Source organism: Hyposmocoma kahamanoa, unplaced genomic scaffold (genome assembly GCF_003589595.1).
Source record: "Hyposmocoma kahamanoa isolate Upper Pololo Valley unplaced genomic scaffold, ASM358959v1 211, whole genome shotgun sequence".
Classification (NCBI taxonomy): domain Eukaryota; kingdom Metazoa; phylum Arthropoda; class Insecta; order Lepidoptera; family Cosmopterigidae; genus Hyposmocoma; species Hyposmocoma kahamanoa.
In genome coordinates, this window is record NW_020653732.1 from 248,635 (window position 1) to 266,974 (window position 18,340).

The 18,340-nt window shown below is 38.5% G+C and overlaps 1 protein-coding gene across 1 annotated transcript in view; it reads left to right on the top strand.

Moving 5' to 3' along the window:
• Positions 1 to 11,730, top strand: part of LOC113227561 (3-hydroxy-3-methylglutaryl-coenzyme A reductase) — a 43,767-nt gene extending 32,037 nt beyond the window's left edge. Inside the window, exon 2 of the mRNA XM_026460512.1 lies at positions 8,333 to 11,730. Within this exon, the coding sequence (XP_026316297.1) occupies positions 8,363 to 10,885 (2,523 nt within the window). The 5' untranslated portion in view covers positions 8,333 to 8,362 and the 3' untranslated portion in view covers positions 10,886 to 11,730. The remainder of the gene's footprint in view (positions 1 to 8,332) is intronic.
• The last annotated feature ends 6,610 nt before the right edge of the window (positions 11,731 to 18,340 follow it).

The window sequence follows — 18,340 nt, forward strand, 5'->3', positions numbered from 1 at the left end:
GAAAACCAAATACAAACACAGAAAAATTCGTGTAGTCCGCTGGTTCGTTCCGTGGCTTACTTGGTTTAGCCGTCGGTTCGAATTTGTATATATATATATATATATATATTAACAAACTAGTGGAGTTATTTTCACTTTAAAAAATAATTATAATAATAATAACGCACACACTCAACATAGCCCCGCACTAGGGAAACCCTGTGTCGCGGGTACCATGGACACACATAGACAACCACAAATTACATCCAAATTCACGAGAGGAATAAATGTAAGCCACACAAATATTTCTCTCGGCCCGGGAATCGAACTTGAGACCTCTGCGTGGCAGTCATGATAACCGTTCGGCCACAGAGGCAAAAAATTGAATATCAATTCAATAAAAATTTAAATATAATTCTAACTTTACCCCGTCGCTATGTCTTTGAAAGATTGACCTTTATTGCAAGTTAAGACGTTTTGATTTTGTATTGAAATTTTATTCAACATGCTGCCATATTGCGGCCGGTAGCTGGCCTACAACGAACGATTAACATCCGAACGAATAGATAATCAGAAAATTTATTAAAATGAGACTTACCGATGATTTCAATTACTAGTATGGTTAATATTTTTGGTGCAGCTATCATTTTTGCACTCCCAACACATTTTTCTACAAATTAGAGAAGTTGTGCGAAAGAATGACACAACCCATACCATACAAAGCGATAATGGCGGCCTGTGCTCGAGTAATAGGTCTTTCGAGGCCTACATTGGCACGCGTCAGACGCTATAACCACTTCTACTATATTTATTATTCTTTGTTTATAAGGTTGAAGAGAAAACGCACGTTCTTATTTATTTATTTATATTTTGGAGGGCACAAACAGCTTATATTACAATAAAATAGAGACTTAATTAAATAATTTGAAGCAAAACAGTTCCCTACTGATAAAAATACAATAATATTTGATGCATTGATAACAGTAAGACAGTATAACATTAACAATATAAATATAACATAACACACACACACACATACTCTTCACACTATACAAATAATGTATCACCACTCAAACCCGCCAACTCACTGTATTCATAAAAATGAATTAGTTAAATGTTTCTTAACACACGCACAGCTAGTGTTAAATAAGTCAAAATCTTCTAATATAAGTCTAGTTTGCTCGCACGCCATATAAACGAATTGCGTTTGTAATTTTATAAAGCTACAGGCAAATAAATAATTGATTCATTGCGTAAATGTTTAGTCGGGACCTTTAAGTAAATTTCAGATAAAAGCTCGGGGCAATCAATTATGTTGATGGTAATTTTAATAAGATGTTTATATCTGCTATTTCACGTCTTAATTCAAGGGGAAGGGGTTATCTCGTATAACATTTTATATAAATTTCAAAATGTTTATTTAATTTAATTTAGGCTTACTTTACAAGTCGCACTGCCCCATGCACCCGTCACCGTGAGACATAAGTTGACAAGTCCCATGTGCCTGTAATTTCACCAGCGCCACTACCCTTCAAAACCGGAACACAGTAAGGCTGTCTTTCCACCAGAGATGTGCGACGTAGCGAGGTGGTGCGAGGATGTGCAGCGACGCTGTGAAACGGTGTGCGATGTTGTCCACCAAAGCTGTGTGAGGATGCGCGGGCAGGGTACGGTATGCTGTATCAGTTAGTATCATACTTTCAGTCATAGAGTACTATAAATATTGGCTCTAGTTTCCTACACCGTTTTGCACACATTCCTCGCCCGCATCCCTCGTTACTTTGTATGTACAAATAATTAGCTGCGCTAACTATTTTCCACCGAAGCTGCGTAAAGCGAGGCTCGGAATTTGAAGTAATATGAAATAATCCTATTGGTAGATTTTTCCCTCGCACGCCGCCGCCGCCTCGCTACGTCGCACATCTCTGGTGAAAAGGCAGCGCAGCCTAATGCTGACATTACTGCTTGGTGGCAGAAATAGGTAAGATGGCAGTACTTCCTTGGACGAGCTCTTTTATAAGGAGATCTACTGCTACTAAAGATGCTGCTGAGATGGTTTAAAATTATGTAATTATAGTTAAAATGTAAGACAGTTTAGTCAACAACTGTATATATGCTTTAGTTTGAATATCGCGCAACAAGATCCATCAAAGTGTAGCTTGATGTGCTGCCATCTGTAAATGGTCCGAGGGAGTGTTTTCTTATCTAAAACATCTTAACAATTTTACTTTCTGATATAGAAAAACTGCCTCTGTGGCCGAACGGTTACCATGGGTTTCTATGGCCTACATTTATTTCTCTCGTGAGTTTTGGGTGTAATTTGTGGTTGTCTATATGTGTCCATGGCACCAGCGACATATCTAGTGCGGGGCTATGTTGAGTGTGCGCAAGTGTGCGCGTTACTAATTTATAAACACTAAGGGTGGTTTACTTTTAGGGTTAGCTTTTAGCAGCGATATAGCAGTGTAATCGCTCTAATAGTGAAACCAGAAAACGTCGTCTAAAACCAGGAAATTCTCTCGATTGTAAACACCACACCACACCGGAGCGTAAAAATTTTAAGCGAGACTTCTTCATCTTGCCGCTATCGTCTTAAGTGCTGAGCCATCAAAGTCGTCAAACCATTAATCAAAAGAAAACTTGCACAAATTTCAAATATACGAAATCTTAGCTAACAACACTCGTCAACCAATAATCTTAAACCTAGTGACAAAATCACACATGCGTATCAAAGTAAACTTTGCGAAATCATCACCTTGGCCGAATTGGTCAAAAAGTAAAAGGTCAAATGCGAGCATCAATTAACTGTCAGTCAAATGTTTATTTAACTTAACCGTGACGATGGTTTTGAACTGTCCAGTGCATGGATACCGGTCCTTAGTGCGTGCAGTAATAAAAACAAAAACACCTCGAGTTCAGTATCGCGTGGTGGATACAGTGAGAGTGGTTTGTGGGAAAAAAATTATTGACAATGTTAACGCCACAACAAATCGCGATGAAGGTAGTAGTCGTCAACAGCGCAAGAGGGTAGACAGATATGTCTGCTCTTAAAGCTGTCATCTGCCGCCGTCCAGTCCATAAAAAGAAGTCATGTCGTGGTAAGAAGCCTGAAATTAGTTGACAAGTCCCATGTGCCTGTAACTTCAAAATCGGAACACAGTAATGCTGACATTACTGCTTGGCGGCAGTCCTTCCCTGGACGAACGCATTCACAAGGACCTCTACTACTATCTAATCGTATACTTACGTGATCGTAATTTGTTTTCATAAACATCGGAAATTGCATCTTTAGTAGTAAGAGTCATAAGATTGTTAGGTAGATATTGTATGGAGTTGACTCTTTATCGTCTAAAAAAGATTTTTTACATCGAAATTTGTAATAAATATGGATTTATACCAAATTCCGTATTCGTAATCTATACTATCTCAATTTTGCCAACTTTAAAGAGATGAAGAAAAAAAATTGCTTGCGTCATTTATATAGTATCTGGTTTATAAAATAAAAGTACGTAGTTTTAAAATATTTTTATTACACTACGTATTTTTATGTAATACATCAGATGCAATATAAATTATTTTTCACCTCACTAGCTTCGAAAGGCTTTCTAGCTCATTACAAGCCTGCGTGCAAAAGATCATATTATTACTATTTATGACTTTGTTTAAATTTCCATAGCAAATGCATTTAAAAATAAATAAAATAAAATCGGCTTTATTTTACACGTGCATGTAAAATAAATTTGAAACAATTATAGAAAATTACATAAATCGTTCATAAAAAGCAACATAAATTAATTTATTAAATTCGTTGATCGTACAATGAAAAACTGACACTGGCGACGATCGCCATATTTTTTATATTATTCTTATAAAACTGACACTGGCTCAAGCCTGGTGCCCGCCATTAAGAAAATGATAATAATTTATATTAATATATTAATTTAATAATACACCAGTACCAGTGTAGGTATAGTATGAAAAGTGGAATATTTTTTAATATTAAAAACAGCCACATGGTTTCTAACTATCGATTAGGTAGGACCACATCCCTCGTTGAGTAGCGTCAGTTTAAGGTTAATAAGGTTAACAATTCACGAAGCGGTTTCCATCCGTACCCGCCGGTGCTGCAGGACAGCGGTTTTATTTCAATACTCACGACCCTGCAAGTTTGTGCGGGCACGTAACTGTCGCGGTTGCGGGCACGAAACCGCGAAGTTAGTGGGAATTAATCGCAAGTCGAGAGGTTATAGTTAATAGAGAACTCATCCCGCGTGCGCCTGCACCACATTGCGACTGAACCGACCACCAAAGTGCGCGGGCGACGACGGCCGCCAAGCGCACAGGTGATCGCGTCCTGCGCGGTTCTACTAGTACCCCGCGGCAACCGCGAGCAACCACTACAGGCGTAAAACGCGCCGTGAAATGTGCTACTAATTTTACATACTTAACTATCACATTCTACAAATGCCACGGTCCCGCGACAGGCGTGGGTGAAAACCGCGCCGTGAGTTCTTAGTGTAATGAAAAATGAGTTTCAGCGCCATCTAACGTGTAACAATTAGCTATTATATACTAAAACGCCACCTGATGGTGACTGACTGAACCAGGATGAAAAAATACTGAAATATTGTAATATAATGTTTAATTTTGTTAAATTTTAAAATTGTGTTGTGTCGTCTTCACGTTTTAAGCCCTACCCAATCAAAATCTTTAAGTTACGGTAGTAGATAATAGAACGCAAAGTTTGAATTGCACACAAGCTCAAAAGTGGCGACATCTATACCCGATCTTACATAGCGTCATTACATATCTCCCCTTTTCGTCTATATCTATGATTATAACCCATCTCTGTACCTGGTAACTTAAAATATTGGCAAAATTTCCCAAATTTCCCCGTCTGATATCCGCCCGAAACAATTACTGTCAAGTAATATTCGACCAAATTAAATAAAGCATGATGCGAATGAAGCCTCATCCTTGACATTGTTTTTTAATTTGATCGAATATTCCGTATTCAATAGTTGTTTCGGACGGATGTTGATCGAGGAGTTTTCGATGCTAACAAAGTAACATTAACCGCATACAAATATGTCACTATTTTTCTTTGTGCCGGGTATTTAATATAATAATAATAATAATAAGTTTGTTTATATCGAGTTCTTAGGTTTTCGTGATTGTTACACATAGGAAATGAAACTATTTTTCCGGATTTAAATCGCGTATATTTGTTTTTTCAAACAAACCGACGTTTCGGGCCCTTTACAGGTCCCATGGTCACGGTTGACTGACCAGTTTCATTTCCTAAGTTTGTTTATGTTCTCACCACAATATAGAACGTAAGGAGACTGGTGCCTAAACTGTCTAGTTCTCCCTATACTATACAATACATATTTCTGCCGTCAAGCAGTAATGTCAGCATTACTGTGTTCCGGTTTTGAAGGGTTAAGGGTGCTGGTGAAATTACAGGCACATGGGACTTGTCAACTTATGTCTCGGGGTGACGGGCGTACTGGCAGTGCTCCTCAGACTTTTGCGATTTAAAGTTCTTGAGTGGCACTGCAACTGTTATAGACAGGCGTGTAGTCCAGTCAATTGACGTTATAAAAAAAAAAACTGTTGTGACCACAAAACCTGCTATCTATTATAAAAAAGTCATAACTACGGAATCGCAAACTATTTCAATACTGTAAAATCAATAAAAGACCGTACTAGCAACAATATTTGCTTGTGTATTAGATTGTATTGTGTGACAAATCGTTATCACTTGGCTATTACGGGCTATCTTACGGGGTAACATTAGTGTTTTGTACGTACGGGGTTTTTTTGTTAAGAAACGGATCATAAAGGCAGTTCGTCCGACGTTGCTTCAACTATACTTATCTATAGAGTTTTTCAACAAAACCTTTGTTTTGTAAATCAAAATAAAACAATAAATTTAGATGACAATGATTCACATTTGAAAATGATATCTGATAAATGTCCACCACGACCGCAGTTACAGATGTCGATTCTTTCATCAGTTTTTAATCACTTTTTGACAAAATGGTGGGTCTATTTCGTTAATCAGTTCACGAATTTTGAGTTTTAGGGCTGCAATCGATTCGATAGGCTCCGTATAGACTGTGTCTTTAACATAACCCCATAAAATATAATCCAGCGGTGTTAAATCACATAATCAAGCTGGCCACTTAACGGCAGAATTTCGTGAAATTATGCGATCGGGAAATTTGGTTCGCAATAAATTCATTGTTTAGGTAGCTGACTTGTGCGTTTTTTTTCGAAAATTCGGCTGGAAATGCGGTTACGGTCAATGGATTACGCTAACGAGATGTTAACAACTCAATTTTGGCCTATTATTGATGATATGGATATCACTAACATGTGGTTTCAACAAGACGGTGCCACAAGTCACACATTGCCATTATGTCGTGACGACACAGATAGTCGTGCAGTTTAAAGTATCGTGTCTTGTATAATTAAATGAAGTTGTTCACACATAAAACAACATGATTAACTGTCGTTCACGAGTTGTATGAGGTTACGAGGACACACGGTAGACAATAGGTAGAGGACAGAATGGGAAGAGCTAGAAGGACAGTCGTCTGACGAGAAATAAAACGTGACGATAAAAATGGGACGACAAATAATCGCAGCTTCAAACGGTTCTGTAGTGCAAACGACAAGGTGGCAGCCGTGAACCGATAAATTATCGACACGATCTAGTGGGGACAGCTAGACACGACAGTCTTTCAACGATAAAATAAGCGTCTGCGACACAGTCACGACAGATAGTCGTGATATGAGAACAGGCTAGACGCGACAGTCGTCCAACGATAAATGAAACGTTACGGCATAACGCGCCCTGCACGTGACACGTAAATTAAAGTTTAAAAACCCTCGATATAAAACTGTAAGCTAACAAACAACTCTTCGAAACCTACTTTATGAGCTCTCAAACACGATAGTTCTGCCATGGGCTATCAATTCATACAAATTAACTTTAGTATATGTTTTAAACTATAGATGGCGACACTAGGATAAAATAAAAAATAGAAGTATTTAATCTCGAAAATATCAGGTGTCTTAATGGAGCTTAGAGAATGGAAATAAAGTTTAAGTGATACGTATGGGCGTAGCGCTGAAACAAGCGAATGCGACGGAAGCTAGTTTATTACTAACTGATTTAGGTGACGTCACGCACGTCGAAGATGCACATCATCTCCTCCCATCAGAACTAAGGGAACCTGAGACCAAATAAATACAAATGAGTCTGACCATGCAACAATTCAAAACCTATAAATAAATTTAGTCCTAGGTCGCAATTGATAACGACTTCGGGGATTGGGCGACGAGTTATCCGTCGCGGCGACAACATTACTATCGTGCTCGGTTGTCGGTGACTCATTAACTGGCATCAGTCGCTCAGGCCCTGTGTCCTCATCCCTTGCTTCGGCATTCTCCTACCACTCCTCAGTGGATCTGAAAGATGCGTCAACAACACTGCTCTCTTCTTTGCCTGTGTCGATTGTGTTTAACCTTAAAAACTGCTTCAGCCGACTGGCAAATATTTGCCAATCCTGAGTAACAGGGTCAAAATTAGGAACACTGCCTAAAAATCCGGACATTTTCTTATTATTATTATTTTATTGCGTGGGTATGACACAGCCAGCAAGCGAATGCGACGGAAGCTAGTTTATTACTGACTGTTAATGGAGAAGAATATAATATAAAAAGAAATCCAAAACTATTTAAACAACATTGTATGAAAAATTAGCATTAGACCAACTTCTGCTGTTCCAATTTTTTTCGTCTCATGCAATGAAATCATCCTTATAAGAAGCCGAGTGTATGCAATTTTATTCATTGTGTGTGAAAAACATTTTATGAAATTTGATTTTTGATGATTGTTTCGTCTCATACAATGAAATGATCCGTGAAACCGAGTCGATCAGACAAAAATTGTTTTAAAAAAAAAGTTTTCTTGTATCTTTTTCGGCTTTCCCCATACTGCTAAGTACCATCCCGGTCATTTAGCCTTAATATAAAAATACCGTTTTAAGATCAGATGTAGAGATGCTCAGACAAAGGCTTCAAGCTTAGAACTCCCATTTTTTGCGTCAGGTGTTAAAATTATGTATTCTTCCTGTCTCTTCCTGACATTGTCTCCAATCGTTGTCAACATTTAGGCGTAAGTGTTCACAATGGCTATTTCACAAACAATCAAGTGCAATTCGATCTCTCTGAAGTACAGAACCACAGGCTCAGTTTACATTACATTGCCTTTTCTCTTGAAAAACATCTCAAGAAGCGTAAAATCCACGCCATTCTAATGCTACTTTCTTACTCTTTTCAGATCAGCTGACAATCAGCTTCATCAGTGGAAATGAAAGTCTGGGGTGCTCATGGCGAATTCTGCGCTCGACATCAATGGGAGGTGATTGTAGCCACGTTAGCCTTACTAGCCTGTGCGGCCAGCGTTGAGAGACACAGTCCCGCCACGTCCCAACGCTGTGCGGGATGGGCCAGAGCCTGTCCAGGGCTCGAAGCGGAATATCAAGCAGCTGACGCTGTGATCATGACTTTTGTTCGCTGTGCAGCCCTTCTATACGCCTACTACCAAATTTCAAACCTCCACAAAATAGCATCGAAGTACTTACTTATCATAGCTGGAGTGTTTTCCACATTTGCAAGTTTCATTTTCACTTCTGCATTAGCTAGTTTGTTCTTCAGCGAACTGGCGGGTATAAAAGATGCACCGTTCCTGTTTTTATTAGTTGCTGATGTTGCAAGAGGAGCTAGAATGGCGAAAGCTGGATGGTCCGCTGGTGAAGATCAGGGAAAAAGAGTTGGCAGAGCCCTGGCTTTGTTAGGACCTACAGCAACTTTGGACACTCTTCTTGCAGTCTTGCTAGTTGGAGTTGGAGCGTTATCCGGAGTACCAAGACTGGAACATATGTGCACGTTTGCCTGTTTAGCTCTCTTAGTGGATTATTTAGTATTTGTAACGTTTTACCCGGCGTGTTTGTCCCTTGTAGCTGATTTCACATCGGGACGTAAAGATATGACACCTGACGGTCCGTTCTCGGAAGCCGAATTGAAACCGAATCCAGTTGTCCAAAGAGTTAAGATGATCATGGCTGCAGGTCTTCTCTGTGTACATTTGACAAGTAGATGGCCCTGGTCTTCTGATTCTGGCATCATTGAAGGTCCATTGAATGACAACTTGACTCAAACTACACCAGAAAATGTCTTATTTAATTCCTACCTAAAATGGTTTTCAGTCAGTGCTGATTATATTGTCATAGCTACTTTATTATGTGCTTTGATTATCAAATTTGTATTTTTCGAAGAGCAGCGCAACTGGGTGATTGATATGAATGACATGACAGTCAAAGAAGTTGTGGAAGACAAGCAAAAAGGCAAAAAACCAATGTTTTCTATCTCGGACGAGATAAGTACTGACGCTGGAACTCAAACTGAATATCTCGACACAGATATGGAATGGCTAACCTTATCTCCCAGTTCTTCTGCTAACAAACTGAATACTAAAAAACGTCCCTTGGCAGAATGTTTAGAAATCTATCGCTCGGAAGAATCCTGCACTTCCTTAAACGACGAAGAAGTCGTCATGCTCGTCGAACAGTCACATATACCACTGCACAGACTTGAAAATGTCCTAGAAGACCCAGTAAGAGGTGTCAGACTACGCCGTCGAGTAATATCTGCAAGATTCGAAGTAGAAAAAGCTGTGAAACTTCTACCATATTTGAACTACGATTACACGAAAGTTATTGGCGCATGTTGTGAAAATGTCATTGGCTATGTTGGTGTACCGGTGGGCTATGCAGGTCCTTTAGTCGTGGACGGTAAAGCGTACATGATACCAATGGCCACTACTGAAGGGGCTTTAGTAGCTTCCACTAATCGTGGAGCGAAAGCTATAGGAAATAGAGGTGTGACAAGTGTAGTCGAAGATGTGGGAATGACGAGGGCCCCAGCTGTCAGACTTCCCAACGTTGTCAGAGCCCACGAATGTCGGCAATGGTTAGATGATAAAGCCAACTACGAAGTTGTCAAAGAAGCGTTTGATTCAACGTCCCGCTTTGCGAGGTTGCAAGATATACACATTGGTGTTGATGGACCAACCCTATACTTGCGGTTTAGAGCTACAACTGGAGACGCTATGGGCATGAACATGGTGTCGAAAGGTGCAGAAAACGCTCTAAGAGTCCTTAAAAGTTATTTCCCGGATATGGAAGTTATAAGTTTATCTGGCAATTATTGTTCAGATAAGAAGGCTGCCGCAATCAATTGGATTAAAGGACGAGGTAAAAAGGTTGTCTGTGAGACCATAATTACGGCGGAAAGTTTGAAAAATGTCTTCAAAACTGATGCTAAAACTCTTGCAAGATGTAATAAAATCAAAAATCTATCAGGCTCTGCTTTAGCTGGGTGTATAGGGGGTAACAACTCTCACGCAGCAAATATGGTGACAGCAATCTTCATTGCAACAGGACAGGATCCCGCGCAAAATGTAACCAGCAGCAGTTGTTCCACAAGTATGGAAGTATGTGGTGACAATTATGATGATCTTTATGTGACTTGCACGATGCCATGTTTGGAGGTTGGTACTATTGGTGGGGGAACCGTTTTGACAGGACAGGGGGCGTGTTTAGATATCCTTGGAGTCAGGGGAGTAGGCGCAAGACCTGCTGAGAACTCAGCACGTCTTGCTTCCTTGATTTGCTCTACAGTTTTGGCTGGGGAACTCAGTCTTATGGCTGCTTTAGTCAATTCTGACTTAGTGAAATCCCATATGAGGCATAATAGGTCTAACGTAAACGTTCAGCTGTCAAATAGCTACGTCCCTGAAACGGGGATTACTTTGAAAGTGCCTAAATCATAACATATTTCAATATTTTTAATATTAAGGCCGAATGGACGAGAATTCTTTTACAAGAAACGAAATTATGTTCTTTATCGATGACGAGTATAAAGGCTAATAAATTGAACCCGCAATTGGTAGCGCTAATATTGACTTTGACATCGACGTAGTGTTTGTAGAATATTTCTATTTTTCGCACTTGAGTCTAAAACGTATTAAACTTTACAGGGTGTTGCGAAGTTATTCGAACTTGAAAAAGTTGTACCAGTATAAAAGTATTTGCAAATAGAAAAAAGTAAGTCTTTGAGAAAATATATTGTTAGTTAGTTGTGAATATTCATTTTAAAAAAAGGAAACTTCGTGGATCCTCTGTATGGTTTTTATTGACGATAATATCTTAGTTTGACTCTTTATTTACAAGGTTTTATTTTATTATCTTTTTATTGGCTCCCTGCGATCAAACCTTGCGGCTAAAAAACGACCACAACACAACGGTCAAAACTTTGCAAATAAGTCTGTCATTACGTATAGATAAGATTAGCCAAATGTCTATGCATTGTTGCTAATGCTCATAGTGTAATGTTGGCATCCGACATTTTGACGTAAAATGTCGAGGGCCTCGGTTGACTAAAGATCCCCATTTATATATAAACACATGTAAGCTGAGTTGGTGTTAGTCATCGAGTATATAACCAGAAATAGAGACGAAATTAGGGCCATCCATCCCTCACAACGCATCAGGCATGAAATCGCAAATTAGAAATCTGAAATAGTACAGCGCCAACAACTGACCTGACATGTACGTCTCCGTATGTTCCAAAAATATTCTGTATTTATTGTAATAAAGATAATATCTTTAACAATGCCGTGCTGTTCTATTCGGTTGTGTGGGAAAAACAGCAAAACGTCTAATTGCAAAACAAACGGAATCACATTTTATCGGTAATAAAATATGCAATTTTTAAATTTTCGTCCATTATAATAAAGCTTAAGTTAAACTGGTCCATTTGAAGTGAAACAATTGACGACACCCGTCAATTGTTTCGAATTCTGATCTGAATTCACCAAAATGATTTGGCAGAATAGTTTCAAACAAATTAAATGACATTTCGACTGTTTCTGGTTATATACTTGATGGTGTTAGCCGACAGTCGGGTAGTAAAAGTTGATGCCATCCGAAATTTTTGGCCTAAAATGTCGCCGGATCTCTTCTAAGATAAACTGTAATCGCGAATATATTGGTTAAAACGGCCAACACAGCGAACAGGCTCGCCAATTAATGTGATTTCGTTTAGACGTGGATGGCCACTAGGTGGTGCTAATTGGTCGCTCGGGGCCAAAATTGTCGACTGTAGTATTAAAATATAACCCTGTGTAATTCATTCTTGATTTTAACAAAAACAGTATTTTTCAATATCTTCCATTTCATTTACGTATTAGTTATTTAATATTTAACATCATAATGCTTAACTACTTGATAAGAAAGCTGTTGGGAGCTTTTGGAACCTATCTGTTAGATACTGTTAAACTCCATTTGATAAAGTACCTTCATTTTTAAAACTTTGCAATATGACATCGTCTAAAATCTTACTTGTGAGTTAGTTGCAGATAGGTTACCACTGACACTTTAATTACAAGTATTTAATCAAGGCCTTAGATGATAATTTTTAACTTATTCAGCCCGGATGACATAGGCTGTATTTCAAACAAAGTTAGGAAGATAATATATCTTTCTTCTAATCTTACTTCATTTAAAGATAACAATCAAAACCATTATTCCACCTGACTTTGTTATTTATTTATACATTTTAGGAAAATTCACGGACAAATAATACAATTATCGTATACTTAAATATGAGTAGGTAATCCAATGCCATTTACGAATTTCCACCAGCATGAGTTACCTCATTTAACAGCTATAATGAATGTCGCCAATGTTTTGGTACTTATAGTAGTATCCCACTTCTGAATAACGGTCATAACTAGCATCAAACCCAAATACAAGGAAATTGCTTTTTTCATCGAGTGTTCAGATGGATTATTAGTACCTTATATAGGTAGATAGTACCCAAAGATAGTTGGAGTCTTGGACGCCCTCAGCGCACGTTTTAATATCAAATGTGTTGATGATAACTTTAAGCTGTACCCAGCCTCAAACATAGATCGTTTAAAATCATGGTTTCTTAACGTTTTTTCTAGTCATGACCTTCAAAAATTTCAGAACCCACAAACCCTTACGATAAGTTGAAAAAGAAGAAAGATACGCGGGTTACATTGACGCGCGTCTCACTCGCTCCAATTATGTATGACCGTAAAGGGCGCGAAAATTCAAAAAGGTCACGCGCACAGTATCTATTTACTCACATTTTTTTATGATGATGTAAACGACACGCCACTTAGAACTTTTAAATCGCAGAGATCTGAGGTGCACTGCCTCTGCGCCCATCACCCTGAGACGTAAGTTGAAAAGTCCCTTACCTTGCCCTTCAAAACCGGAACGCAGTAACGCTCATATTACTGCTTGGCGGCAGTACTTCCCTGGACGAACTCTTTCACAAGGAGCTCCACTGCTACTAATGCAAATATCGTAGATCAATTTTTATGTTAATGCATTATGTTAGATAGGCTCGCCTTCGACCTCTGGCGTTCATTAAACGGACCCCTTAGAGGTCCATGGACCACAAAATAAAAAACCCGGGTTTAAATCAATCACCATGCTGTTAAACTTGCAATACCAGTTTCTTGTCATCCGGGCATTAAGGACAACTCACACTGTACATGGCTTATACTGAGACACTCCACACACTGTTTAGCAGTGGCAAACTGTCCATATGACACGATTCCCAGCGATCATATGTTAATATAACCCTATATTAAAACCAAATAAAACACAACGGCGTAGCACCACACAGAATCATCTGTTCATCGATTGGGTTAGATCATAGAATACATGCTTGTACATGGATTTGAACCGGTGATCTCTCAAGAACCAACTATTCACCTAGTGGGAAGTACCGCTCTAACCGGTTCACTTTTAAATGATTTAAATAAAGAGCTGTTCTTTATCGACGTTGCACCTGCAAAGTTTTCATTCTGAATATCTCGTACTGTGTAAATTAGACAGGCTCTCGTGTATTCCTGTCGCTATCACGACCTGAACAGTGTCACGTTCACAGGGTAGTTTTAATTTATTCATGGCCTTTGGCAGTTCTGTCATTAATACTAACAACGCCATTTAAGATTTCATATTAATAAGAAATCACACTGTTTACTGCATATAGCCTTATACATCCCACTCTGATCTTTTTTTAACGTAAAAGTCGCATGGTATATGCTGTTGTTTTGTTAGTCCGGTGCAGTGTGAGTTGACCTATAGTTATATATTAAGTGAGTAAACGAGGCTTTTGTAAGTTTTATTTATGCTTAGGGACCAAAACGGTGACACTTGACTACTTATACTTTCATTTCCAAAGAAGTCTACACAACTCAAGCTCCTTGAGCATTGCGTGCCTGACGCTCGACCAACTGAGCTACGGGGCGAACCAGCAGAACTTAGAAATTTTGCTACGTACTTGTTGCATATCTCTGGTTCTTAATAAATAATTGCAATACGTAATTCATGTTTACAACAAACTATTTGAAGCTCTCTAGTTAATAGTAGACATGTGTCGCAAAATTAATTAAAAGAAAGTATTAATTTTTCTAAAATTTTATGTTGGTGCGGGTTATTTGTTATTTATTTAGTTGAAAATTTATATGGTCTGTGAAAATGCAATTTAAACTTTGTTATAGACATTTTAAATCATTGTTATGTTCTTTATTCTTCAGCAATTGACGCTAGTTGCAGGATTCTTACCGCGATATGACTGTCACGGTATGAAACTCAGCAGCCAGAAATCTGTAACGATTACAATAAGTTGTACTTTCTTGCCACGGCATGACTTTCATACCGTGACAGTCATATCGTGGTAAAAAAAACCTATGACTATGATATAGTAAGTGACATTTTTTAGATCTAGTCTATCGTTTCGTTTTTGTTCTCTCTTTTTCTATGTGGGAAACGAAACTGGTAATTTGTTTAAAAAAATAACGCATACAGTATCACTACAAAAAGTTGTGCATAATTAATTTTTAATAAAATAAATTCAATATTTTTAAACATATGCTTTGTATGTTGTTTTGGCCGAGGTAACGTAAATTAAAGAAGTAATTTTAATTTATTTTTTAATCTATGGTGTCATTTAAGAATTACAGTTTTAAGACGAAACTGAATACCAGAACCTGATACACACTTAAATACAGTGTAATATACAAAGATGATTAAAACAATGTGTAAGAATTCTAGTTGTCTAGTTGCAATTAGAAGTAATTTTCAGAACTAGAAGTTCTATATCGTCTGTTAAAAGGTAAAACTCAGTAAGTGCCATGTCCATTACAATACTCCATTTTGTTGTGTTGTCGGTGTTGCCAGTTTACAAGTAGCTAGTGATTGCAGTCGATAAATATTCTATCGACTAGCGACTGAATGTTGGACATGCAATAATAGTCGAATTTGTTTCATTTGAATCATTTTCGGTCCATTATTCGCCCAACTGTTGGGTCATTTGAAATGTCAACTTTTGAAAGTTCATACATACACTGCATTTAGATCCATGTTTATAAAAAATACAAAGATGAGACATATTTAAAAGTTTTTCATTACAATTCAAAATAGGTAATCAAATCCGCCTGTTCTTGTTAAAATGTATATGAACAAAACAAGAATGAAGAAATCAATAACGCAATTTTTAACGCAAAGATTTACCTTTCACAATCTATCGATAAAACTGTCGACAACAACTACAAAATCTTAACATTGTAATAAAACTGGCAACCCTGCAAATGTCATTTTACTCCATCTTCAAAAAAGACTATGCAATACCATTACAATCCTTTTGCCTGCAAAGGGATTATAATGGTAATGTAAATATAAAATGGTTACCATGCCGAACTGCCACGCAGAGGTCCCAGGTTCGATTCCCAGGCTGGGAGAAATTTGTATGGCCTGCATTTATTTATCTCGTGAGTTTGGGTGTAATTTGTGGTTGTCTATGTGTGTGTCCATGGCACCCGCGACACTGGGTTTCCCTAGTGCGGGGCTATGTTGAGTGAGTGAGTGATAATTAAAATTTTGTGTAGGACCTGTAGGACACGATATCTTAATTATCACCGTTAGTCGATTTGGCTTCTAAGTGAGTTTTACCTTTAAACCATAGGCACCCAAACTTATTGGCTGACCGCCCACTTGGGTAAGATAAAAAAATTACAACGCCATCAACCCAAAAAATAATTGAAACCGCGTATTTTTTATGGTAACACAAAAATCACAAGGAAAAAAAATACCTGCCACCGCAGTAGGACTCTGCGTCCACCGGGCAGTAGGGACCACTTTGAGAAACTATGCCTTAAACCGACGATATTGTAACTACAAGTAGTATAGGTTAGTTCTCGGGACGTAAAATATAGTTTCATCGAAGAATTTGAACTCTAGAGATGGAGTTAATAACATCTTAGTATATTATAAATTTTTCATCTACGGTCGTTTGTGATGATCTTAGCATCGTTACTTGAGGCCTTGTAAATGACACAAGGTAGCTGTGAGTTCTCACGTTGTAAATAATAAATGTTTCCCACAGACCTATCTCTAAATCTTTCTAGTCACTCTATTAGTAAACTTATTTTTTAGTTATTTACTACTGTGCGCTCTTGGTGTAATAAGGCATCTGCAAAAAAACTTGACAGAGGTTTAGCTGTGTGCGTTGGCTGGATACGTGGCGTAGAAATATGCCTTGCCTTTGTTTTGGTTGTAATGGACGCGTGGACGCTGCTGCGCTGTGATTAGCCAGTGGTGGTGTCCTCCACAAACATTCCCTGTTGCTTGCGTGGAAATATAAAGCTTGCTAGATATCAAATTCACGCAATACTAAGAAATCCAACGCAAAGCAAGCGCCCAGCGCAAGCGCATGACACGCACAAGTCCGGTCATGCATGGAGTGCTGCTGCCACCTTTGGGATGGCTCTGCTACACATCAACTGGCCACTTTGGATTCAATTGACAACCGTGCCAAGAGGCTTATTGGTGACTCGGAATTAGTGGAGGCGAAGCTGCAGAGCCTTGAACACCGCCGTAAAGTTGTCTTATCGGTATTTTATAGGATATATCACGGAAAGTGTGCGATTTAATTACACGATTCAATTCCGCCTTCCCCTTTCCATCACCGGGGGACTAGGCGTAGGCTTGGGTTCCACACCTATGTTGTGGATATTCCAAAGATTCGCACGAAGTGTTAAGCTTCCACATTTATATGGCGAACGGCTATGGAGTGGAATTCCCTGTCTGCAGACTTGTTCCCTGAACGTTATAACTTTGGTCTTTTCAAGGCGGGAGTGAATAGGCATTATTTAGATGAGTCATCGTCACTTTCCATCAGGTGAGATGGAGGTCAAATGCGCATGTATATTTTATAAAAAGAAAACACTCGTGAACAGTCAGATCGCGACAGTAATTATAACCCTACATGATTTGCTTTATGTAGATGGTCATAAAGTACTTGACGTATGGATCACCTGTGACTTTATTGTACCAACAGGGTACGACTAGTTTTCCTATGAACTTCGACTAGCTATTTATGGACCCTGAAATGTTGGCTTTAACATTTGTCAAGTTCGGTCTGACTTTAGAAGATATTCTTTGTATTTCCGCGAGATGGCGGTACTTGGAAATTAAATTGACAACCTCTGATTAATAACTGACATTTACTTTTATCCATAAATTTAGTTTTAGGAGTGTAATTAGCATCAAAATCTAGACCGAAACAATGTTTAGGGCATTGTAGTAAACGGTTCCCCTGGTTTCTAGTCTGGAATTGTTAAAGTTAGGGGGTAAAGTGGAAGTGCGTGTTATTAAAAAAATATTGTCATATTGAAAGGGATTTATATGAAAATTAGACAGTTGGCAATTTTACTTGAAAGTACGATTAGGATATAACTCGATTTTCACCGGCTTGCCTAAAGTTTTCCACGTATTATCAAAACCTACATTTTGGGCTATATTTTACGTGCAGAATAAGTTAACCAGCGAAATGAAGTATACTAGAACCTTGTGTGTTAATGTGTTTAAGAGTCGTATTCTAGAACTCTACTCAATGCTCAAGTCAGAATTTGAGTATGGTTTAAAGCACTCAAAATCATACTCAAGTCCCTGCCATTAGGGTCGTATTTCCAGTGCTTGTGTTTCCAGTGCAATCCTGACTTGAGCATTGAGTAGAGTTCTAGATTACGACCCTTAGTGTCTGCAAGGCGCCACTTTTTCTTAAAGGTGTGACGGTGTGACCTCCTTACACCGTCATCTTACCTTTTTGTATCGCCTCTCTTCGCTTGTATCTTATCCCTTGCTTGTGTCCCTGTTCGAGCGCCAGAAAGCGTCTGTACAAATCT